Below are 25,615 nucleotides of genomic sequence, written 5' to 3' on the forward strand. Positions count from 1 at the left end.
TTAAAATTTTTTTTTTTTCCTTTACAAAATTACAAAATGCTTTATCGTGATTTTGTGAAACTTATCACGAATCTAAACATGCATGTTTAAATTAAAGAAAATGTTAACATGTGTCTTTAGGACACACATAAAGATCTTAACATAAAATATTAAGTATAACATAATCTGTAAGTGAAAAAAAAAAGAAATTAATCCGTAAAATTCAATTTTCTTGTCTATCTAGTAAATGCCGAGTAAACTTTGTCCAAGACATTGATGATAGAATATGCTTATTTGTACTTTATTAGAGAAAGATTAGAAAATAAGTCAGAACCACCAATTCGGTGTTGTCTTTTACTCACACTCTTCTTAAAAATGGAACACATCTATGTTTGAGGAATATACAGGAAAAAAAAAACAAAAAAAAAAATTGATGATGGAACCACATACATGTTTGAGTCTTGTTTTCTTTTTGCTTCTAAACTTGGCTGTTCGGGTGTTAAGTACTGATGATTATAGCAGACATGATTTCCCTGTTGACTTTGTTTTTGGGTCAGGCACCTCTGCATATCAGGTTCTCTTTTACTTTACCCCAAAGAGAAGTAACCATGCAATTTCATTGTATTTTATTGTTGCACTTGTGATTATGATGAATAGGTGGAAGGAGCTGCTGATGAAGATGGAAGAACTCCTAGCATTTGGGATACCTTTGCACATGCTGGTTAGTCAATTCATTCTATCATCCATCTTATCATTTGAGAGTTGAGACTATGGTAATTGTTATAATCATTTTTCTGAATTATTTGGAGGAAAACAAAGCCCAAAAGTTTATTATCAATTATTTGCACTATAAACCAACTTTTTTCTGAAGCGAAAAACAATGAGAAACTGGGAATATGTTATAGTATTTACAATTTGACTATTCAGTTTTTACTTCTTCATTTACTTTGAGCATTATAAACCAATTCTCATGACTAGCATTTTTATACAAAAAGGGTTTGCCCGTGGAGGAAATGGAGATGTAGCCTGCGACACGTACCACAAATACAAGGTAAACAAGATACAAGGCTTCTATCTTTCTAATTTTGTCTGGTAATGCATTCTTTATGATTCATCTTTTAATGCAGGAAGATGTGCAGCTCATGCTTGAAACAGGCCTTGAAGCCTATAGATTTTCCATTTCTTGGTCAAGATTGATACCAAGTATTCTACTGAACTTAAACTTTAGTAGTTAGTACATATCGATGAATGATGAAATTTAACGTTCTTAAATTATTTTTTCAGTAAAGACTGACTCCCTTTGAAAATGCTTTTATTTCTTCCCAGATGGTAGAGGACCCGTCAACCCGAAGGGATTGCAGTACTACAACAATCTTATCAATGAACTCATTAGAAATGGTTAGATACGAGTTTATTCATTTGTTGCAAGATAAGACATGCCTTAATTAAGATTTCAAAAACAGTAAGTGAAATCAATTATGTCTCTTCAAGTGATATAATACAAGTCTTTTCCATTTGTAGGAATCCAACCACATGTCACACTACACAACTATGATCTCCCACAGGCACTTGAGGATGAATATGAAGGATGGCTTAGTCGTGAGGTCATGTATGTTCTTATCACCTATAGCTGCACCAGTTTGCTGTTAGTTCTTAAAATTCTTAGTGCATGAAATAAGGCACAATATACCATAAATCTAGAGAGAGAGAAAGGACCATAGACACCAAGTAATTGATGCGTGAAATAAGACTCTTTTAGCTTTTACTGTTCTTGCCTCACATGCTCATATGATCAATGGTCAAATGCACTTCAATGATGTGACGATTTCGTATTCTTAAAAAAGTACTTTTTGTGCTTAGGAAGAAATGTCCTTATATTGCATTTTTTTGACAGAATTGAGAATTATGACTTGAATTTTGATGCAGAAAAGACTTCACAAACTATGCAGATGTGTGTTTTAGAGAGTTCGGGGATAGAGTCAAGTATTGGACTACTGTGAACGAGCCCAATATCTTCGCTGTAGGTAGTTATGATCAAGGAATCTCCCCACCTAGGCGATGTTCTCCTCCATTTTGCATTATAGAGAGCACCAAGGGTAACTCAACATTTGAACCGTACTTGGTAGTTCATCATATTTTGCTAGCGCATTCTTCAGCTGTGAGATTGTATAGAAGAACGTACAGGGTATATCGCCTATTTTTTTTTTCATACTGTGTACTTTTCTGTGTTTTTTTTGGTACTGTTACTCTACTCTCTAGAGACTTGTTACATTGCAGGAGGAACAAAATGGATATGTTGGTATCTCAATATATACATTTGGGTCAGTTCCTCAAACAAATACAGAGAAAGACAGGGCTGCATGTCAACGAATTAGCGATTTTTATTTGGGCTGGTGAGTTACTGACTCTAAAAATGGTTATAATTTTTTATCTTCTTCTTCTTACTGCCTATTTTATTGCAGGATTATGGAACCCTTGTTGCACGGAGACTATCCCGATTCCATGAAGGCTAATGCGGGCGCAAGAATTCCTACCTTCTCAAGTCGTGAATCCGAACAAGTTAAGGGTTCCTATGACTTTATTGGCATAATTCACTACAGCAAATTAAATATCACAGACAATTCTGATGTGCTGAAGACAGAACTGAGAGATTTCGGTGCAGACGCGGCTGCAAAGGCACTTGGTATGTGTGTGTTGTGTTTAACCATAGTGGATTTTAAAGCTTAGAGCTATATAAGCTTGCTGTACTAATTGCATTTCTTCACATGATTCTGTTGTTTTCAACTGGTTGAACTCTTTACATCATTTAGTATCTGATTCCCCTTTTCATCGGTGTAAACAACCATGTGTATCACATGTTGAATAATTGGTGGAGTAAAATGAATCATTTCTTTGTTTTCTGTGGTTTTGCAGGTGTAGAGGAAATACTTGGAGAGAATGAGGTAACGGTTAAAAAACTAATTAAAATTATCATCTTAATTGATTTGTTCAATCACAGATTACTTCACAGTAAAACTATCTGGTTTGACTTGGCTCAGTACCCATTCACACCATGGGCTTTAGGACAAGTGCTGGACACATTCAAGACCCTTTATGGAAATCCACCTATATTCATTCATGAAAATGGTATGCTTACCTCTTGTTCAATATTACATTGATTGCAATTAATCTCTTTTAGGAAATCGTCATTGGATGCTGATTGACGTTGAATAATGAGTTGCGGCGCTAAGGTTTTTCTGTCATAGACAGCCAAATAACATTTTGACTAGGTTATTGCATATTATGGTTTTCATGTATTATCTATCCTCAATTGTATGGAATTGTAAACTTAAGCATCAAGAGATTTGACAATGATATGGTGGACCATTCATAACGCTTGTAGTTATCGTTTTTAAACAAATGTTGCATAAGATGAGTTCCAATTGTTTGAATTGTTAGGCCAACGGACACTAAGCAACGCATCACTTCATGATGAATCAAGGGTGAAATACTTGCATGGATACATTGGTGCCGTGCTTGATTCCTTAAGGTAAGTGATTGCTACTCCATTTTATTATCTTTTGAAAAATTAGATTTAGAAAATGTCTTTGAAAGAAGTTACTTATCCAGTAAATGAATACAGTCCTAAACACACAAAACTTGTATAAGCAAACACAACTGAAATAAACACCTATGCTTTGATATGGTATGTGATCTTCCTTCTCATGTTTTTTTTTATCCTTCAGAAATGGATCAAATGTGAAGGGATATTTCATGTGGTCTTTCATTGATGCATTTGAGTTGTTGGATGGATATAAATCGATCTATGGGCTGTACTATGTCGATAGGAATGATCCAGAGTTGAGAAGATACCCAAAGCTATCCGCAAAATGGTACAGCCAATTTTTGAAGGGTACAAGATCCTCCCTAGTTGGTGCTATTGAGCTCAATAAGGATTCATCACTTGTTTCAGTTGGACATTTACTTCTGTAGTAGGTTCTATAATTTTGTATGCATTAAAGTGTTATTACATATGGTGTTTCTGTTGAGAGTCTTTTCAGTTTTGTCGGTTAGCTGGTTCGTGGTTTAGATGTTCAAGAAATCTGTTTGCATGATCATTATTTAGTTAATCTATCTAAAACCACTATTTCATCTGTGTATGCAATCATCATAAAGTGAGTGATCTCACATTAACAATGGTATCTACTTCTTCGATTTGGGACACTTGCATACGAGAATGTGAAGTTCTTTGAGAAATCTGAGGTAGTCATGACTAACTCTAATGGTTTTTCTTTGGCCAACCTGTCTTTTCTTTATTGCAAAAACTTATAATAGAAAAGTGGTTCCAGATGCAAGTCATCTTTGGTTTCTTCTAGGATGTGTTAAAATTTGCAAGGCTGTGTTATTGATCCATCTATGCGTGAACTATGCGAATTTTAGAAGATAGCTGCAAAGGACGCCTGAGACATCTTAACAAATTCTTATGCTGTTTCAAAGGTTGGGAAAGTGATACTATAGTTCATGGACAAGAAATATTAACTATTATTGATGTCTGATCAAGAAACCATAGTTGAGTACTTCACTTGAGTTTGAATTCTAGTTAATTGATGACAACATTTGACAAGTTCTTAGATCAAATGATCCAGGAAAATTGTGATAATTATATACATATGTGATGTGATTGTTGATAAGTCAGATGATGAAATTAGCATAAGAGTGGTTTCAGAACCAGTGTGATGGTAAGACTGGAAGATGATCAAGTCTTATGAACCTGAACTGTACGTCTTGTTTAACTCAAAAACCGCAAAGGAGCAGATCAGCAGACAAATGTGGCTTACCTCTCTCTTAAATTTCCTTGTGTTTTACAAAAACATTTCAGCACTAAATTTCTTCAAATAGAACTAAAAGAGAGAGATTAGCACCAAAACGTGTCTCACTCTAAACATGTATTTGCTTATATTTAAGGCTGGACAGAGTATTATCTTTTCCATTCAATTTGTTTTATTCAGCCATTAACAATGATTATTTTTCAAACAGAATAAACAAGAGAAAGCCATTGCCATTTTCATAAAGTATCAAGGCAAAAAACAGTAATTTTTCAGGAAAATAAAGTTATTAGAGACACATTAATCTAAGAAATTTTCATATACAAAGTAAAATAAGGCCTCCGGGTAGGAGGCAACAACAATCCACACAATTGCATATTTTCTATCGTAAACTACAAACCAAACATGCCATAGGATAAACTAAGTCACAAACTTTCTGAGAACATTGCTATTTCACTTTAGCTGAAAGGATTATATATTTATTCTTGTAGGATATGCCAGTATAGATCAGTGCTTGGTTTTTGGCTTCTTCACAATCATCACAGTGCAATGAGCATGATGAGCACAGTAGTCACTCACACTACCTAAAACCGCCCTGCAGATTAAAAGAGTCGAGTGTAGTGAGTGAATTAGGAAATTATGAAATGAAGTGTTTGCTTCAAGCAACAATGTATATACATGTTCTCCCCCAGTATAAATAAAATGAAAAGTCAAATAAACTTAAAAAGCAAAAGGAAGGTTTGATTGTTGGTTAAAATAGAAATGATCTAGAGACTTTATAATTATGTAGAAAACTGTATGTGAATCACAAAAAACTACTGCTGCCTATCTTCTGCAGGTTAAAGATTTCAGTGGATGGCAAATTACATTTATTCATGTTTTTGGCTATTTAATTTTGTGTTTGTGATCGTGGTGGCATTCACTTAAGCAAAAATGTTAGAATTAAATGCGGCATATTCATGGTATATCCTATTCACAAGTTTCAGAAAAGTTACAATTACATATCACTCCAAACGAAGGATGATAATTGTAACCACAATGAAGCCATACCTTTTTATAGCCCCATAACCGTGACTACCTACAACCAAGATTGAAGCACGATACTTTTCTACTGTATCACAGAGAACATTTCTAGCATCACCTTCCACCACCTCCACTATTACATCATTTACCTGAGAAAATTCAGTTATCAGATAGTTTTTCCACATATGACATAAGTACTTAAACATCATAATGTATACATTTTTCCTTAGACTCGAAAGTAGAAAAATAAATTCACGATGATATTAATACACACAAGTTTTGTTGGCCCTAAGGATGTGGGTATGGAACTCAATTTCACTCCAAAAGCATGACAATTAACCGACATACAAAGATGATGGTAAGTTTGTTTAAACCAGTTGAAGCAATTTAAGTGGAAATACAACACGAAATTGAAACATGATAAATCTTAACATCAATGCCTTCAATTTATCTCCTTTCATCAAACTAACAAAAAACAGAACTAGCAAAGATTATGAAATTGCTTAATTTGCAGTGTACCAGTCTAGTCCTGAGCATGATGCATTCAGCTATGAATATTTCTCAGCCTATTATCTAAAATAATATCATAGAAAATCTTGCTAAAACCATATAGTATGCTCCAAGTCCCACACAACATATAAATACAGGACCGTATAAACCAGAGAAAATTCATCCATTCAAAAGCCATTTTCCTTATCAAATAAAATTATGAAATTACAAAGAAACAATGATAAATTAAGTTATTATATAAATAAGATTTCTGCATGTTGCGATCAATTCACACTGCAACTACTTATTCCATAACATTTGTAACAACCGAAATCGCACACCTTGACTGTTGTTTAAAATTTTAGAATCTAAAATTAAAAACAAAAATAGAAACACATACGGATTTCTTAATGCAAAGTTGTTTAGCATTCTCAGCAACTCTAGCAGCAATCTTTCTCAAATCAGAATCCACAATTGGCAAAACCTCAGCAGCTCCTGCGTACACTAATTAGCACAAATCGTTCATCCAATTATCAAAACATCAACAAAAAAAAAAACTTAGTAATAAGAATGAAATTGAGAATTATACCAGGACCAGCGAGGCCAACAGAAGAAGTAGCGGTGGGTCTAGCATGAACAAGAACAAGTTTGAAAACATGATTGTTTGTGCTGAAGAAATGATCGAGAGTCCATTTCAGAGCGTATGCACTGTGATCGCTCTCATCGATTGCAACTAACATTACTGGTTGTGATTTCTCTGTTGATTGTTCTGAATTCGCACTCGCCATTCTAAAAATCACTAACGGAAAGTTTTCTCTCTCTTCTATTCTCTCACTTTAGTTCACTTGCCAGAGACGCAACACAACACGGCCATATATATACGTGTATGTTTTATTTTGTTTTATTTATTAATATTATTATTGTGGGAAGTGAAAACAAGGTGCTGATTCTGCTGCTGAATTGAAAACGAGGACATGATAAAATAAAAGTTACAAACAAGTGACCTAAGAGCATTGTTTAACGAACTTACAAAAAGAAATTTTGTTTTAAAAATACAAGTCCAACATATGTTAAAGTCATAACTACATAATTTTCTATGTAAATGTTACTCCCTCCGGTCCTTATTATAAGAAAAAGTTGACTTTTTAGGTTCATAGAATAATTAGTGTGTCTTATTGTAAATATAGACTAGATACATCACTTATACAATGAACCAAAAAAATCAATTGTTTCTTATAATAAGGACCGGAGAGAGTACTACTTACATATGTTTAAACAATCCAAAGGTATTTGTTAGCATTTCTAATGTAATGATTGTTGAATTGAGGTAATTCCTATCCGATCCTTGAAAAGGACGTTGCGAGTTTCTCGACTTTTATGGAAAGATAAAGATGCAAACTACGGTGGAGTCTACGGTAGGAGAGGGCAATAGGTCCCCTACCGTAGGAGATCATATCAAAGCCTTTTTTTTTTTTTTTTTTTTAATTTTGGTACAATTTTTTTTTTTTTTTTTACAACTAAATTGACATGTGTTTGTAGGTGGTTGGCACAATAGATACTAGTGTTGCATTTTTTTTAGAAATGATACATCATCCTCTCACTATTATAAGCAAAAATCTACATAAAAATTTACATTTTAAATTCATTTATTAAATGATGTACGAGGTTTATAATACAGACTACATACATCATTTAATTAGAGGTGTCAATAGAGCCCCAAATTTCAAAGTCCACTTAAAAAAGCCCCCACCAAGCCCACTAAATTAAAGCCCCCTAATTGAAAAGAATTATTTGGGGCCAAGCCCACTATAAAATCTATTTATTTGTGGGCCTAATAAAACCCCATATTATAATTTTTTTTCTTAACAGTTTATTTATGCAAAATAGCTTATTCGAAATAGTTTATTTATGCAAAACAACTTATTAGAATGACTTTTTAAAAACCGCTTATTCAAAACAACTTATTTATGCCAAACAGCTTATTTCGATCTCATTTTAAAAAACAACTTATTCAAAACAGCTTATTTATGCAAAACAGCTTATTCGAAACAACTTATTTATACAAAACAACTTATTTGTGCAAAACAGCTTATTCAAAACAACTTATTTATACAAACAGCTTATTCCGATTTCATTTTAAAAAACAACTTATTCAAAACAGCTTATTTATGCAAATCAGCTTATTCGAAACAACTTATTTTTACAAAACAGCTTATTTGTGCAAAACAGCTTATTCAAAACAACTTATTTATACAAAACAGCTTATTTCGATTTTATTTTAAAAAACAACTTATTGAAAACAACTTATTTATGCAAAACAACATATTTATGCAAAACAACTTATTCAAAACAGCTTATTTATACAAAACAGCTTATTCCGATTTCATTTTAAAAAACAACTTATTCAAAACAGCTTATTTATGCAAAACAGCTTATTCGAAACAACTTATTTATACAAAACAGCTTATTTGTGCAAAACAGCTTATTCAAAACAACTTATATATACAAAACAGCTTATTTCGATTTCATTTTAAAAAACAACTTATTTATGCAAAACAACATATTTATGCAAAACAACTTATTCAAAACAGCTTATTTATGCAAAACAACATATTTATGCAAAACAACTTATTCAAAACAACTTATTTATGCAAAACAGCTTATTCGAAACAACTTATTTATACAAAATAGCTTATTTGTGCAAATCAGCTTATTCAAAACAACTTATTTATACAAAACAGCTTATTAGTGCAAAACAACTTATTCAAAACAGCTTATTTATACAAACCAACTTATTCCGATTTCATTTTAAAAAACAACTTATTCAAAACAACTTATTTATGCAAAACAGCTTATTCATTCGAAACAACTTATTTATTCAAAACAACTTATTTATTCAAAACAGCTTATTTGTGCAAAACAACTTATTCAAAACAGCTTATTTATACAAAACAGCTTATTCCGATTTCATTTTAAAAAACAACTTATTCAAAACAGCTTATTTATGCAAAACAGCTTATTCGAAACAACTTATTTATACAAAACAGCTTATTTGTGCAAAACAGCTTATTCAAAACAACTTATATACAAAACAGCTTATTTCGATTTCATTTTAAAAAACAACTTATTTATGCAAAACAACATATTTATGCAAAACAACTTATTCAAAACAGCTTATTTATGCAAAACAACATATTTATGCAAAACAACTTATTCAAAACAACTTATTTATGCAAAACAGCTTATTCGAAACAACTTATTTATACAAAATAGCTTATTTGTGCAAATCAGCTTATTCAAAACAACTTATTTATACAAAACAGCTTATTTGTGCAAAACAACTTATTCAAAACAGCTTATTTATACAAACCATCTTATTCCGATTTCATTTTAAAAAACAACTTATTCAAAACAACTTATTTATGCAAAACAGCTTATTCGAAACAACTTATTTATACAAAACAGCTTATTCAAAACAGCTTATTTATACAAAACAGCTTATTCATTCGAAACAACTTATTTATTCAAAACAACTTATTTATTCAAAACAGCTTATTTGTGCAAAACAACTTATTCAAAACAGCTTATTTATACAAAACAGCTTATTCCGATTTCATTTTAAAAAACAACTTATTCAAAACAACTTATTTATGCAAAACAGCTTATTCAAAACAACTTATTTATACAAAACAGCTTATTCCGATTTCATTTTAAAAAACAACTTATTCAAAACAACTTATTTATGCAAAACAACATATTTACGCAAAACAACTTATTCAAAACGGCTTATTTATGCAAAACAGCTTATTCGAAACAACTTATTTATACAAAACAGCTTATTTGTGCAAATCAGCTTATTCAAAACAACTTATTTATACAAAACAGCTTATTTGTGCAAAACAACTTATTCAAAACAGCTTATTTATACAAAACAGCTTATTCCGATTTCATTTTAAAAAACAACTTATTCAAAACAACTTATTTATGCAAAACAGCTTATTCGAAACAACTTATTTATCCAAAACAGCTTATTTATGCAAAACAACTTATTCAAAACAACTTATTTATACAAAACAGCTTATTCCGATTTCATTTTAAAAAACAACTTATTCAAAACAACTTATTTACGCAAAACAGCTTATTCGAAACAACTTATTTATACAAAACAGCTTATTTGTGCAAAACAGCTTATTCAAAACAACTTATATATACAAAACAACTTATTCCGATTTCATTTTAAAAAACAACTTATTAAAAACAACTTATTTATGCAAAACAACATATTTATGCAAAACAACTTATTCAAAACAGCTTATTAATGCATAAATAAGTTGTCTTGAATAAGTTGTTTTGCACAAATAAGCTGTTTTGTATAAATAAGTTGTTTCGAATAAGCTGTTTTGCATAAATAAGTTGTTTTGAATAAGTTGTTTTTTAAAATGAAATCGGAATAAGCTGTTTTGTATAAATAAGTTGTTTTGAATAAGTTGTTTTGCATAAATAAGCTGTTTTGGATAAATAAGTTGTTTCGAATAAGCTGTTTTGCATAAATAAGTTGTTTTGAATAAGTTGTTTTTTAAAATGAAATCGGAATAAGCTGTTTTGTATAAATAAGCTGTTTTGAATAAGTTGTTTTTTAAAATGAAATCGGAATAAGTTGGTTTGTATAAATAAGCTGTTTTGAATAAGTTGTTTTGCACAAATAAGCTGTTTTGTATAAATAAGTTGTTTTGAATAAGCTGATTTGCACAAATAAGCTATTTTGTATAAATAAGTTGTTTCGAATAAGCTGTTTTGCATAAATAAGTTGTTTTGAATAAGTTGTTTTGCATAAATATGTTGTTTTGCATAAATAAGCTGTTTTGAATAAGTTGTTTTGCATAAATATGTTGTTTTGCATAAATAAGTTGTTTTTTAAAATGAAATCGAAATAAGCTGTTTTGTATATATAAGTTGTTTTGAATAAGCTGTTTTGCACAAATAAGCTGTTTTGTATAAATAAGTTGTTTCGAATAAGCTGTTTTGCATAAATAAGCTGTTTTGAATAAGTTGTTTTTTAAAATGAAATCGGAATAAGCTGTTTTGTATAAATAAGCTGTTTTGAATAAGTTGTTTTGCATAAATATGTTGTTTTGCATAAATAAGTTGTTTTCAATAAGTTGTTTTTTAAAATAAAATCGAAATAAGCTGTTTTGTATAAATAAGTTGTTTTGAATAAGCTGTTTTGCACAAATAAGCTGTTTTGTAAAAATAAGTTGTTTCGAATAAGCTGATTTGCATAAATAAGCTGTTTTGAATAAGTTGTTTTTTAAAATGAAATCGGAATAAGCTGTTTGTATAAATAAGTTGTTTTGAATAAGCTGTTTTGCACAAATAAGTTGTTTTGTATAAATAAGTTGTTTCGAATAAGCTGTTTTGCATAAATAAGCTGTTTTGAATAAGTTGTTTTTTAAAATGAGATCGAAATAAGCTGTTTGGCATAAATAAGTTGTTTTGAATAAGCGGTTTTTAAAAAGTCATTCTAATAAGTTGTTTTGCATAAATAAACTATTTCGAATAAGCTATTTTGCATAAATAAACTGTTAAGAAAAAAAATTATAATATGGGGTTTTATTAGGCCCACAAATAAATAGATTTTATAGTGGGCTTGGCCCCAAATAATTCTTTTCAATTAGGGGGCTTTAATTTAGTGGGCTTGGTGGGGGCTTTTTTAAGTGGACTTTGAAATTTGGGGCTCTATTGACACCTCTAATTAAATGATGTATGTAGTCTGTATTATAAACCTCGTACATCATTTAATAAATAAATTTAAAATGTAAATTTTTATGTAGATTTTTGCTTATAATAGTGAGTGGATGATGAATCATTTCTAAAAAAAATGCAACACTAGTATCTATTGTGCCAACCACCTAGAAACACATGTCAATTTAGTTGTAAAAAAAAAAAAAAATTGTACCAAAAAAAAAAAAAAGGCTTTGATATGATCTCCTACGGTAGGGGACCTATTGCCCTCTCCTACCGTAGACTCCGCCGCAAACTACACGCTAATTCGAATCATCTCTGTTTTTTTTTTTTTTTTCTTTCTGGATGGTTCATGACTCCTCCATGAATACGAAACCTTTTTTTTTGCTTTTTTATGAACACGGTAGCTGTCTATTCATTCATGCCAACATGGATTTATTTTTGTAGGTAGAATTTCTTTTCATAAGTTAATTATGTTAAAGAATTTTTTAGTAATGTTTAAAAAAAACGATAGTCACGTTTATTCATTCAATTACGTTTATTCATTCAAATTTATAGAGTATATTATTCAACATTATTAAATGTAAATGATGATTCTTGTGAACAATGTAAATGATGATTCTTGTGAACAAATTCACAATTTCATTAATAGTATACAACGATAAAACATCTTTAAATAATATGATAAAGTTAAAAGTGACCAGAATACATATGCATCTGGATATGCAACATTTATGTCCAAATTTTGTTGTTACATTGATGTGACAATAGGGGAAAACTAAAACTCAATCTCTTTAGAGTCCGTGTTGATGTTGCATTATCTTGCTTGAAGGATTAGTTGGACCAAGACATACGGAAAAAATCAAAACATGCATCAATGGACCTGACGTAAAATTTAGTTTGACTAATACATGATCTTGTTTATGTTTAATTATCTTGTTGCAATTAGTATTACTTTTATTAGAGAAATAAACTCATGCATTTCATTAAAAATCAAAGTTTCAACACAACGTGCTACATCAATAAAAATATGGGGATTAGTGAAGAATGAGGCATCGCGTGCAAGAGTGTGAGCTACCTCACCTGCTTGTCTTCGACTAAACTCAATGTTCAAGATAAGCATGACAACATTGTTTGCATTCATTCATAATGGTTCCAAATTCTGAGACATCGTCCTTAGCTTTGTTGTAATAGTCTACAACTTTCATGACATCGAGTTCAAAATTAACATTTGAGAGTTGTAGAACATGCATCCAATGGATGACATGGAAAAGCCCCGATGACTCACCAATGACTGTAGGACAAGTCGGTTTAGACCATAGGAACCGAGCTAGGACAAAACACCCTTCGCCGTCTTGGATGCATGCACATACCAAATCCAACACTGATGAAGGATGCGGAGAAAAATGCGTCTACATTGCACTTAAATTGACCCATGGCCGGTTTCCTCCACACACACACCTGTTGGCCGCACTTTCCTGCTGCTGTTTTAAAATTTATTATTGTTCATGGAATTTTGTCTTCTTTGTTAACTTTGTCTTCTTGTTCATCAAATGTTGTCTTCCTTTTTTTGTCTTTGAAAATATAGATTAATTCACACTCTAAATTGATTGATTTTAACACAAATATACTCTCTCCGTCCCATATTAAGTGTCACAGTTGATTTTGTCACACATACCAATGCACAATTTTGATCTTAAATAACTTTACTAATCTCTTAGAAAAAATGATTTAAATTTGATATTTTGAAAATATTAATCGAGACGAATCCAACAACATCTTATATGATATTATTAGATCAATAATGCACATTTTCAAATAGGTAAAAAGTCAAATGTTTGACTTTTTTAATGGCGTGAGTAATAAATAGTATCCTTAATTCACACGTCAAGCCGTTAACATGTTTCCGTAGAGCAAGGAGGATTTGAGATAGATATGATAACGGGGAAACTATAACTCAAACCCAAACCCCATCCTTTCTTCCTTGTTCATATTATTCACTTCCGTGCGCTGTTTCTCTTTCTCTTGTTTATTAATAATTGTGTTGTTCGAAACCTCTTTCTCTCTGATGTTTTTACGAAAAGATGAAGTTCTGCAAGACCTATCAGGAATACATGCGAGCTCAGGAGCAGAAGAAGCTCCCTGTAGTTGGATTCAAGAAGCTCAAAAAGATCATGAAAAAATGTAGACGATCTTCTCAATTCCACAAACCTTGTCCTGATCAATGCCCATGTACGTCACCGAACCCATCATTTCGATTAATTATTTTGTTTTAATTTTACGGATTAGCTATTTTTTCTACGAATCAATTCCAAATTATTTTCAAATGTTTGAATTCATATCTGTTAGATCTGAATATATTCACGATCCAATTCAGGTTCCTTCATTCAATTTTTATTCATCTCTCATTAGTCATTTTTATTGGAGATTATTTGACACGTGATTCATGATTGGTAATTTAGAATTCTTGTATGTATCATTCAGAACCATCAATTTAGTTCATGAATTTGATCCTTAATATTAATCAAACTCCTAAATGAACTCTCAATATTAAATTATTTGTTTGCTCAAATTACTCCTTTTAATCGGACATTAGTCTTAAATTTGTCCTGAAGGACATATAATTAATTATTATCAATTTTGTGGGGAGGGGGTGATCCTTAGTGAGCAGTTTAATATGTTATTCACTAGTACTGTGGCAAAGGATGCAGCAGTAGCGGATGTGTACAAGATGCATGGAGGGAATATTGTATGATACAGCATTCCTTACTTGTATGTGCCTGAGAATGGAGCTGGAGGAGGGAGTCATTTCATTTGGAGATCACGCTTGTTTAAGAATATGAGAATGGACGTGTGGAGGTGGTTGGAAGAGGCAGATGGGATCTACTCTGTGAAGGCAGTGTATAAGGAGATATGGGCCAAGAGGTTATCATTTACCAACACTTCATCAATTTATTATTCTTTGCTCAGGAGGATGTGCTGTACAATAAACTAGTAAGCACTTGTTCTTTGAGTACTCGAAATTGTCAAGGGTGTCGATGGTTGTTTTAAAATGGCTGGGCATAGTGACCGTGGTACCAAATAACAGCAGCGATCATTTCACTCTGATTGCAAGACTGTTTTGAGGGAGCAGAGTTACTGTAGAGAGAGCATCGATAATTTTGTATGGTTGTGTGTGGAAAATTTGCAAAGTATGGCATGGTGGAGTGTTTTGTAATAAGAGGAGGATGTAATTTTCGTGGTGGAAAACATATAATTATGGTGTGAAATTGGTTAGATGGTAAGATTAAGGGATTTGGGTATGACATCTCCCAGTGGTTTTCAAATTCACTGCTATGCCTGGGCTTGAGAAAATAGTAGCAGGGATTTGGTGGCAGGGTTTTGGTATTTTCTGCATAACAGTCATACTGGTATGCTTGATTTGTAGGGGCTGCGGTTATGAAGCTATACCGTTAAGGCTGGGAGCAAGCTCGTTGCCAGTTTTCGTAGACAGGTCGAACCTTGGTTTCTGGCATCAGTGGAAGTGAGATGGTGGAGGGTGAGTGTTACTCGTCTTAATTGGTTTGATAAACATGCATGGATCAGAACTTCAGAAGAAAATGGTATAGGTAATGCTTAATGAAAAGGGACACATCAGTCTAAAGTTTGAGCAGAAGAATTGTTTTTGAAGGAATTGGGTGTGACTGTTAAGTGCTATTTAGACGGGATATTTCAATTGTATTGATTGGATTGGAATTGATGAGACGTGTATCTGTTATAGTTTTAGATTGTAGAATTTGTTGCACAAGGTTTTCTTTGAGCCTCCATCAGAGTTAATTAGTGAAGTTCTTTTTACTGTTTTAAAAAACAAAACAATATTCATGACTAATTTGTCAGTCAGAAACCAAAATGACCGACCCTTCAGCTTCAGTGACTAAATTGTTGATCCGCTTGTAGTCTATTATAAGAATTAAGAGTTTGTAGGCTGTATCATAAATTATCATATGTATTATAATATAATGATGTCATTTTCTTTGGGTACAGATTGGGGGCTATGTTTAAACTTTTTTATGTTCTTGCATTTCCCACTACCTCTAAGCTAACATAGTGTAATTATTTTATTCAGTGTGCGATGGGACCTTTTTCCCTTCCCTTCTCAATGAAATGTCAGAAATAGTGGGATGCTTTAATCAGCGTGCACAGAAACTGCTGGAACGACATCTTGCTTCTGGATTCCGAAAGTACATTCTCATGTTGAAAGGAAAATCAAAAAGGAATCATACTACTTTAATTCATGAAGGCAGAGATCTAGTTACATATGCACTTATTAATGCTGTTGCAATTCGCAAAATACTAAAGAAATACGATAAGGTGTGTAACTTTGTCGTTTTTTCTTTTGCATGCTAATTTTGGTATTGACAATACATGTTTAAATTACAAGTTATGTTCTTTATATATGACTGCAGATTCATTATTCTAAGCAAGGGCAATTATTCAAGTCACAAGCCCAGACTATGCACAAGGAAATTCTTCAGAGTCCCTGGCTTATTGAGCTGATGGCATTACATATCAATCTAAGGGAAACTAAAGACAAGTCAAGGAAGGCAACCACATTATTCAATGGATGCTGTCTCACATTTAAGGATGGAAAACCATCACTTGCTTGTGAGCTCTTTGATTCCATCAAAATTGATATTGATCTGACTTGCTCTATATGTTTGGTAAGTTAGTTGATTTCTCTTGTTGTATTCATTTCTCGTTGTTGTACATGACTCTCATTTTGGATGTTTTCACTTGCATTGCACATATGCACGAAAAAATCAACTTAAAGATCTTGTATTGAAATTGTAAACCAGGCCTAGTTTTATGGTTCCACAAAAAACTATATTTACTCAAACTATTTAATTTTAAATAGTTTCAAATATGTGACATGGTTTATAGAATCAATTCCAGATCTCCTTATGTTGTTCAATATTTTCCTAACCAATTGGCGCAGTTCCACATTATCAGTATACTTTTCTAAGTGAAAGTGTCTCTCTTATAAGGTCCTTCACTTTTTTCTTTTCTTTTTTCAATTGATAATTTTAATCTGGCTCTTCCATGACAGGACACAGTGTTTGATCCAGTTTCTCTGACTTGTGGCCACATATTCTGCTACAGTTGTGCTTGCTCAGCTGCATCTGTTACTATTGTTGATGGGCTTAAGGCAACACATTCTAAAGAAAAATGTCCTATGTGCCGAGAGGTAAGCTACCATATGCAGTAGGATCTCATTAGAGTGGATTTCCATTCTTACATCAATAACTTCTACTAATTAGTGTACATTATATTATACATGTTAAAAATAAAGTTTAAATAACAATATATGTGCATCAGACCAAGAACCAGGATCCTGTCCTAAGCTCAACTGGTCTTTCAATTGATGACTGCATTGTACTAAAATTTGCCCGACCTTTGTTAAGGCCTGTTAATTTTTACCATTGAAACTTAAGATCTTCTTGAATAAGCTAAATAGCCCTTCTGTAATTGTTTAGCTTCTGGATTTTAATTTATGTGCTGATTGCAGTTTCTAGACAGAACTGTTTACTTATTTTAGGCATCTAAATGCTGAATAAGTATAATTGAGCGGTTATCCTTTTTCACTATAAATAAAGACTGGGGATGTTAAGAATTGGCAAATGATTTAAGCCTTATTACTCCCTCCGTCCCTTAATGTAGCCACCCATTGCCTTTTTCACATTTCTTAAGAAAAGTTGTCAGTATAATTAATGTGTCTGTTTTGTGTGTTAATATTACGAAATTGTCCTTTGTTTGTATGTGCATTAAATTTGACTTTTCATATTTCAAGACAAGATAGTAGTATTAATTAGGGGTATGTTTAGGAAAAAAATAATAAATGCATCTAGTAATTTGAAAAGGGGTTTACATTTAGGGACAAAAATAAAATCAAATGGGTGCTTAGATATAGGGACGGAGGGAGTATTATTAATGAAATGTTTTGCAACTTATATAATTTTATACTGTTTATGACAGGCAGGAGTTTATGAAGGTGCTGTACACTTGGAAGAATTGAATATTTTGTTAGGAAAAAGGTATGATATTGTTTATTCCATTAACAAATGAATTGAATTAAAATAAAGAGATGGTAACAAAATCCATTTAGAGTCTGTTTTCGATCCTCTTAATTGTGGTGTTATATTGTGTTATTAATATATTATTTCCAAGTGTCTTAACCTTATAATTTCAATATGTTTACAGCTGCAAGGAGTACTGGGAGGAAAGACTTCAGATGGAAAGAGTAGAGAGGGTCAAGCAAGCAAAGGAGCACTGGGAAACGCAGTGTAGAGCGTTCATGGGCATCTAAGTAGAGAAGCAAACCTCACTTGGGTTCAATGGTGTATTTATATGTTGAAATGTCTTTATTCATTTTGTAAGATAGAATTAGCATTTTCACAAGATTGTTGAAGGTAGTGTTTTACCAGAATCGATCAAAGTAAAGGCTTTTTACTTTGGCATCTGTACCTAAAGGCCATTTATTTTTGGCTAGTGTATATAAATAAAGTTTTGCGCTGTCCAGAGAGAATGCATTATCCAGCGTATCCTAACATGAACATAGCAAGGAAAAACCACAGGACAAAACATGTATGATCACAAATTTTCTCAACAGTTCCAAACACATTCCGTTCAAAATTATTTTCATCTATTTGAATATTTATTTTTGGAAATAGCAGGTTAGTAACAGTAAGTTCAGAATGCTTCATCTTCCCCAATCCAATATAAATGGGATGAGGCTCTACCTTCACATATATGCACCGTGCATGAGGAAGAAGATGAAGGTTGTTTTTGTATGTGTTGTGTGCGTGCGTGGGAGACAAAGAGAAGAATGTGTTAGAGAGAAAGATTGCAACAACGCTTTGGATGCTAGTTACGACTTTACGGAAATACCCTTTGGTTTTTTCCTTGATGACTTCCTCTCTTATGATTTTTTTCACGTCGGAGTTTAGGTTGTGACGTGTGACTGTTGCTCCTTTCAGTCGTTTTTAACCCAACAAAATATAATTTTACTTGTTTCAGACAATTTTAATTTTTAACCCTAACAAAATGTGCAACACTGCACATAATTTTTTTTATCATGGTACATGGTCTATATGGATTTTTTTTTTTCATTTCATTCCTGATCACGTGTTCTTCCTCCTGTGCAGTGAAAGAATGCAGTTCTATTCTTTCACTGTGTGTTTGCTTCTCATTTCAAAATGTGTAGTTCTTCCTCCTCCCCCGACTGCCGACCTTTTCCTAATCATCCTCCTCGTCTTGGTGAGAAACAAAAAGGAAATGTCATCTCTACAATATCACTGAAATATGCCCTACCAAGACCAAATCGACCAAAAGAAATCCATAATTGCAAATATGCACACAACATAATCATTTTATGTTGTGAGCAGTTTGGGATTGAAATCTGGATGCAACACAATTGTTGCATGATGCTGGATGGTGGTTTTTCAACAATCGGTCAAACCTCAACACAATCTAATCTAGCCTTGGTCACCTAAAAACACCAACAATACAATATTGGTTCAGTATTCATTTTAGAGAAATGATATTTTGACAACCACTTTTTGACAACTTTTGGACAACTTTCTCTCTCATACTCACATGATGTTGTTATCCTCTCTCTTCCTTTTTTCTCTCTCCATTGTTTTTGACCAATAAGAAGTGAGAAAAACAAGGTTGTCAACAAAGTTGTCATCAAATGGATGTCAAAAGATCATTACTCTTAAAACAAAGTCTTTGTCTGCAAATGTTCATGGAGATACGTAGGTAAATGTAATTAGATGCTTATTAAAAAAATTAGACACAAAGTTAAGTGACTTTCTCGTCATAAAGTCATGGAATCCCAATCATGTGGAGATTGCATTGGACACCACTTATTAAAAAAAGTTATGGTTCATGCTCTTAAGTCACCGTGTGACTTCCTCAACTTATGCACACTAGAAGACGCAATAAAAGTGATACACAAACCCAAAACAACTTATCACATTCCATCCAAAACTACTTTCATCTATTAATTTTTTTGGCAACAACAATTTGGGAAACCAGAATACTACATCTTTCCCAACAAAAATCCATGCAAAATTCAAAAGCAGGAGCAAAATTTTATAATGATAATACATGAGCAACATCAAAATTGTCAAAACAAAAAGCATCCTCATTGTAACAACATTTTGCTCATATGACCCAATTAACTTTAGAAAGCTATCCATGGATCAACCGTTGCAGCTCACAACCCACGCCCAGATTGTAAATTTGTCCATAGGCAAAACATTTCATTTACCAACAATGAGCGGATTCTTGTCTTTATATAAGTAATAGCTGAAGCACAATTTCTCTAAAGTTGCAACTGAATGCTGCATAGGGTTTAGCTTTATATCCATCATCATTTTCTGCCAAAATAAAAACAAAACAATAAATAGCCACATAAATGAAGTCCTAAAACCAAGAAAACAGAGTAACATTTGTGATTTGATTTTAATTTTGATACATCCTCAACAAATCACAACCACTCATTTGTGTTACTTTAGAAGAATTATAATTAAAGCCGATGTTTTCAAGATTATGATACAATTGATTGACATTTGACAGTATAATAATCTGCATCCTAACCATATAGTATATGAGTAAAATGTTTATGATTAAGGGCTCTTTTTGATTGGCTTATTTTTTAGCTCATTACAAATTAAAAATAACTTATGCAAATAAAGAAGCTTTTATGTTAATTCATAAATTCTCCCCGACGAAAATTGTACACCTTCATAAGCTGTTTTTTCATAAATAACCTTGGCAAGCTTATGAATAATACATTAAAAACTAATTTATTTGCATAAACGGCCCTAAAGGTTTATTGGGACAGTCTTATTTGAGCTTATCCACTGACATAAATTTTGTGAGATTGTTTGGGAGAACTCATGAAAACAAAAAACTATTTTCAGTTCATTTTCAAAAGTTTTAAGAAAACTGCTTATAGCTTATACGAAAAAAATTAACTTTACTTTATCTTTTTCTATAGAAGTGGTTATATTTTATACTTATACACAAGTATATGTGCTATAAGCTACAGATAATTTGTTTATCCAAACAGGACCTAGAAGTGAACTATCAAAGCTGAAAACAGAAAACACTACATTTTACCAAAGCAACAGTGAAAAAAAACGAACCTGAAAATCATCTCCATATTTTTCAACTAAACGACTAATATGAAGACGCTGAATTGAAGTCAAAGGTTGAGGAAGTGAGCTTTTACCATCTCTTCTCCTTTTACCCAACGCCGATTTCAAATCTACACCACAAAACCATACTCAAATTATTTACATTCCTTCAGAATTACCAAGATTAATACTAATTTCAACAAATTATTAACAATTTACGATGAATTGAGGAACATACCGTCTTCTTCAAGATCACTGCCGGGATCGTTATCATCGGCAACAGAAGGAATTTGAAGAGAATCAGTAAGGGAGTTAGGATCAGAAACAACGCCGAAAGAGGAATAGTTTCGGGTGACAGAGCCTTTATCGTCCCATTTAGGATCTTCTGCAAGGGATTGTAACAGTTTTGGAGGAATAGTGAAAGCGGGTTTCAGAACTTTAGGGTTCTTCTTTGGAAGACCAACACGTATCTTTGGGCGAGATTGCTTATACTTTCTTCGTGATCTTCCCATTCTTCTTCTCTCTGTGTCTGCAACTGCGTAAGCAAGATAGGGTTTTTCGAGTATGAGATTAGGGTTTAGGGTTTCGAATCAAATGAAATCATTTCGATCCTAAACGCTGTCGTTTCCTTTCGTTTTGGATTTTAAGCCCAGTTATATTGAATTGTAATTTTAATTTGATCATCTGCTGGTTACACCCCCTCTGTTACATTATTTAACAATAATGATACTCTAAAATCTAAATACCTCTAGCCTTTTATTTATTTTAATAACCCATTCTTGTATTTTTTTTTATTTTATGATAAACGGGCTCCAAAATTAATGTCCAAGCCCGGCCCTTTGCGGGCAACGGGCTTATCTGGCCGGCCCGATTAATAAAAACTTTTATTTTTTTAGTTAAAACAATAAGATTTTTTTTAAAAAAAAAGTCTCGAGTACTTTATAATGTTGCTTCATAACTTTTAGTGGACTATATACTCTTCTAAGCTTTCAAAATGATTATTATTTGTTGTAAAATAATGCAACTTGTGCTAAAAATATCAAGGACTAATGCTTTTCTAATAACCTTGTTGCAACCAGGGACTAAATTCTAATGTGCTTTATGAATGGAATTGAAAGAGCAGTAAACAAACTAAACAAAATGAAGGTGAATTAATACAACAAAATTAAAAGTAATAAATTTTAATATAATAGCGGGTTACCCGGAGCCCGTCGAGCTAACCTGCCACGGGCTCGGGCTAAAAAGGTCCGATTTTAAACGGGTCTAATTTTTTATGTTCAAGCCCGACATTTTTCGGGATTTTACGGCCCGGCCCGGCAGGCCCGACCCGTTTTGACAGCTCTATCTTCTACTAACTTTTTTGGCTAGTTTTTTTGTTTTTGTCTGAAAATTGTGTGTAGACTACTTAGGTCAAACAATACTTTTAACACATACTCAAACTTAGTTAGTTAACATGTACATAAAACAAGAATAACCATACAATAGAGCAATGACAAATGATCTTCTCATGTGAGATTATCTCGCATGTAAGGTTCACAAAAAAAGTTGAGTGGGCCACATGATCCTAAAAAATCGATGCAGGTTCACAAATGATCTTCGACTAATCACGTCACATCAATTTTGATACTTGTGATAGATATAAAAGATTGTTTGAATCAAATTCATATAGAACCGCATTTCCCAAATTACTTAGCTTGAGATCTGAACTGTCTAATCTTAGTCAGACGGTCATGGATTCCTTGACTATGTGAATGTGTGTAGTTAGTGACGGCAAGGATATGAGTTTCAAAAAGAGAGGGAGAAAAAAACTTGTTGTCATTCCAAGATGGTGCCATGCATTCTATTCTAGTATGCAAGCTATCCAAACCAGATTTAAGACATTTTCATCAATTTTTTACCATGGCTTTCAAATATGAGTTGATGATTGTACCAATCACCAATGTGCTGCTCTATTTTTGGAATTAATCCTTAAAGAAGTTGATCTAGTTAAAATAATTCTTAAACATTGATCTAGATAGCGACTTAGGAAAAAGGTCCACTGGATTGTCTTCTGATGCAACCTTAATCCAATACACCAAAAAAGTGTTTAACTTGCTTGAAAATCGTCGCAAAAGATAGTTTCTAAACAACATTCACACTCATCAATCCAACCAAACTTCTTTTATAAAAAGACAACCATGACGATTCATAAGACTCAAAACAGACAGTACTTAAAAAATGCAGTCACGTGGACTTGAGGTTGGCCCACATATATATCAATGCGAGCTTTCTTAGAATTTATAATAGACATAATCTTCATTTTTTATATAAGTTGGCCTAATCTTTTATTTTTTTTACCCGAATATTTTTTTTGGTGTATCCCCACGAAACTTCTTTTATTAGGTTTTTATTTTTAAAAGTTGTTATAACTTTTTTTTGATATAAGTTTATATGTTCGATTGTGTTATTTTTTTGATGCGTATCTTTTATCGTAATTTACATTTATATTTTTATGCGTAAATTTCTTTTAACTAATTTTTTTATTTCTATTTTTATGTTTTGTATCTTTTTTTTTATCTTCAGAGTTAAATTTACATTTAAGAGTAAGAGATTTAAAATATTATTAAAATTGATTAAAATAAAATAGATTTTTTAATAGTAATTTCTTTTAATAAATTGTTAGTAGAAGTTTATATTTTTACTTTTTAGAATATTCAAACTCGAAAATAAGAGAGGGTATTTTTAGAAATTCAAAGGGACGTGAGAAAGAAACTCTGTAACCGTTATAATGTTACGATTCAAAGCCCAAATCAATTGATTGTTGGAGAGACCCATAAAACCCATAAAAGAATAAGAACATTGCTTTTTAAGCCCCCCCTAAAATCTCCAAAGGCACCCTAAAATACGGAATTTACCCTTTTATACAACATATGGTAGATATATACCGAAACAGTTAGGAAGATAACTATGGGATGCTCAATTACACGATTTGGTAGATATAATCCGGATTAGTTAGGGAGATAACTTCATAACGACATGTTACGGAAATCGCGGTGTTTTACAACAGTTATTATATAAGACACGACAATTGTATAAGACAAAACACAATATATTCCCTTTATTGATCAGATGCCTAAGGTTATGAAATCTTATATTGAAAGGATTGTGAATGTGGATAGTGACGGTTACTGTGGTTACCGAGTTGTAGCTGAAAATATTGGCCTTGGTTCTAATAGTCAAAGACTAGTTTGCCTTGCTCTCATTAAGGAACTGACAGGTAAGAGGAATTATCTCGGAATATTTGGGGGGTAAAGATCGACTACAAGTTCTTTTTGACTCGTTGTACCCTCCAAAGGTAAAGACTTCAATTGCGCCGGAAGAAAAATGGTTGACAGTGCCAGATATGGGACACGTCATTGCAACATTGTATGGTAAAGGTGTAGTTGTTTTGAAATATGGAAACGGTTTTTCAGAAACATGTTTTCCTCTTCGTGGTCGTCCTCCAGCTAATCCATCTTCGCGAATTATGTGCCTAGGATTGATTCTTAACCACTTTGTTCATGTGTTTCTGAGACCTGGATGCCCAATACCTCCAACAACACCGCAGTGGAAAAGTTACAGAAGACCAGAGACTCAAGCTTAGGAGGATCACTTTGTTGCGAGGCAGTGTATGTTTAATGAATTAAAGAAGGGTCATGTTAACCATTGCCCCGGGGGCACTGGTTAAGGAAGCAAAAAGTGGAAACTTTAAGTCAAAAAAGACACTTTTTATGCTTTTAATGCAATGACCGCACAACTTTCAATGTAAAATATTACTATATTTGACTCTTAACCAGTGCCTCGGGGGCACTGGTTAACATTTCCCATTAAAGAATATTGAAAAAGGTGACCAACCACCGAAAGAAACAAATAAAAATGATCCAATTGTGTGTGATGACGATAGGGATGATATGTTGAAGACAAACTAATTTTGATTGTATTCTTTTAGTTATGTGTTTTGCTTTTCGTTGTTTGTTTTAACAGATTTTGTATTGGTTATAACAACGTTGAGTTACTTATTTTAAATATTTAATGATATTGATTGTTTTCATTAATTTAACTTGTTTCGGGCACTGTGTACCGATAGGTCCGCAAATGCACGGAAATAACATTTTTGAAAATTAGTAGAATATCCGACTCGTAGACTAGAATTTTTAAACTTAAAAATAATTCATGTTACAATTTCTCCTTAAAAAAAAATTCATGTTACAATTTCTAATCATACAACTTAACAAAGTACCATTGGTACGACAATCATCACATTACATACTCTATAAAAATCTACTCAAACATAATGGAATAATAATATAAACTTAACTGTAACAAATTCATATTCAAAGAGCAAACAAATGGAAAAAGGACTGAACCTGTTATAGT

At 32.4% G+C, this 25,615-nt stretch overlaps 4 protein-coding genes and 1 pseudogene across 5 annotated transcripts; 3 read left to right on the plus strand and 2 right to left on the minus strand.

Moving 5' to 3' along the window:
• Positions 1–380: 380 nt before the first annotated feature.
• Positions 381–4,215, plus strand: BGLU11 (beta glucosidase 11). Its single transcript, XM_085737586.1, has 13 exons — positions 381–553; positions 637–700; positions 975–1,030; positions 1,107–1,182; positions 1,306–1,377; positions 1,501–1,588; positions 1,906–2,164; positions 2,257–2,372; positions 2,442–2,662; positions 2,893–2,921; positions 3,018–3,105; positions 3,418–3,508; positions 3,705–4,215. The coding sequence occupies exons 1-13, from the start codon at positions 413–415 to the stop codon at positions 3,949–3,951; spliced, it is 1,548 nt and encodes a 515-aa protein (XP_085593712.1). The 5' UTR covers positions 381–412; the 3' UTR covers positions 3,952–4,215.
• A 782-nt stretch (positions 4,216–4,997) lies between these two features.
• LOC146957615 (universal stress protein PHOS34-like) lies at positions 4,998–7,143 on the minus strand. 2 transcript variants are annotated; one of them, XM_085737602.1, is made up of 4 exons: positions 6,886–7,143; positions 6,697–6,791; positions 5,835–5,956; positions 4,998–5,379 (listed from the first exon to the last, which is right to left on the minus strand). In XM_085737602.1, exons 1-4 carry the CDS (start codon positions 7,082–7,084, stop codon positions 5,292–5,294), a joined length of 504 nt encoding a protein of 167 aa, XP_085593728.1. In that variant the 5' UTR covers positions 7,085–7,143; the 3' UTR covers positions 4,998–5,291. The 2 variants fall into 2 exon arrangements, with proteins under 2 accessions (XP_085593728.1, XP_085593719.1); XM_085737593.1 differs by having other exon boundaries at positions 6,697–6,800.
• A 6,789-nt stretch (positions 7,144–13,932) lies between these two features.
• Positions 13,933–18,600, plus strand: LOC146957616 (E3 ubiquitin-protein ligase NLA-like). Its single transcript, XM_085737616.1, has 6 exons — positions 13,933–14,270; positions 16,144–16,388; positions 16,484–16,738; positions 17,125–17,262; positions 18,051–18,109; positions 18,276–18,600. The coding sequence occupies exons 1-6, from the start codon at positions 14,123–14,125 to the stop codon at positions 18,379–18,381; spliced, it is 951 nt and encodes a 316-aa protein (XP_085593742.1). The 5' UTR covers positions 13,933–14,122; the 3' UTR covers positions 18,382–18,600.
• A 1,454-nt stretch (positions 18,601–20,054) lies between these two features.
• Positions 20,055–21,786, minus strand: LOC146957617 (nucleolar-like protein). The gene is made up of 3 exons (XM_085737621.1): positions 21,459–21,786; positions 21,230–21,351; positions 20,055–20,458 (listed from the first exon to the last, which is right to left on the minus strand). The coding sequence occupies exons 1-3, from the start codon at positions 21,730–21,732 to the stop codon at positions 20,342–20,344; spliced, it is 513 nt and encodes a 170-aa protein (XP_085593747.1). The 5' UTR covers positions 21,733–21,786; the 3' UTR covers positions 20,055–20,341.
• Positions 21,787–24,328: 2,542 nt separating this feature from the next.
• Positions 24,329–25,167, plus strand: LOC146957618 (uncharacterized; annotated as a pseudogene).
• Positions 25,168–25,615: the final 448 nt, after the last annotated feature.

Source organism: Medicago sativa, chromosome 1 (assembly GCF_051527215.1).
Source record: "Medicago sativa cultivar Bolivia chromosome 1, Bolivia_mono, whole genome shotgun sequence".
Lineage (NCBI taxonomy): Eukaryota > Viridiplantae > Streptophyta > Magnoliopsida > Fabales > Fabaceae > Medicago > Medicago sativa.

Excerpts from the sequence above, each read along its gene's own strand:
- BGLU11 (XM_085737586.1), top strand. The coding sequence starts at position 413 with ATGATGGAACCACATACATGTTTGAGTCTTGTTTTCTTTTTGCTTCTA. Across the intron at positions 1,378-1,500 it reads CAATGAACTCATTAGAAATG|GAATCCAACCACATGTCACA; the intron begins GTTAGATACGAG and ends TTCCATTTGTAG. Across the intron at positions 3,106-3,417 it reads TATATTCATTCATGAAAATG|GCCAACGGACACTAAGCAAC; the intron begins GTATGCTTACCT and ends TTGAATTGTTAG.
- LOC146957616 (XM_085737616.1), top strand. The coding sequence starts at position 14,123 with ATGAAGTTCTGCAAGACCTATCAGGAATACATGCGAGCTCAGGAGCAG. Across the intron at positions 14,271-16,143 it reads TTGTCCTGATCAATGCCCAT|TGTGCGATGGGACCTTTTTC; the intron begins GTACGTCACCGA and ends TATTTTATTCAG. Across the intron at positions 16,389-16,483 it reads TACTAAAGAAATACGATAAG|ATTCATTATTCTAAGCAAGG; the intron begins GTGTGTAACTTT and ends ATATGACTGCAG.
- LOC146957617 (XM_085737621.1), bottom strand. The coding sequence starts at position 21,732 with ATGGGAAGATCACGAAGAAAGTATAAGCAATCTCGCCCAAAGATACGT. Across the intron at positions 21,352-21,458 it reads CAGTGATCTTGAAGAAGACG|ATTTGAAATCGGCGTTGGGT; the intron begins GTATGTTCCTCA and ends TTTGTGGTGTAG. Across the intron at positions 20,459-21,229 it reads AATATGGAGATGATTTTCAG|AAAATGATGATGGATATAAA; the intron begins GTTCGTTTTTTT and ends TTATTTTGGCAG.
- LOC146957615 (XM_085737593.1), bottom strand. The coding sequence starts at position 7,084 with ATGGCGAGTGCGAATTCAGAACAATCAACAGAGAAATCACAACCAGTA. Across the intron at positions 6,801-6,885 it reads TGTTGGCCTCGCTGGTCCTG|TGTACGCAGGAGCTGCTGAG; the intron begins GTATAATTCTCA and ends TGTGCTAATTAG. Across the intron at positions 5,380-5,834 it reads GGTTATGGGGCTATAAAAAG|GGCGGTTTTAGGTAGTGTGA; the intron begins GTATGGCTTCAT and ends TTTAATCTGCAG.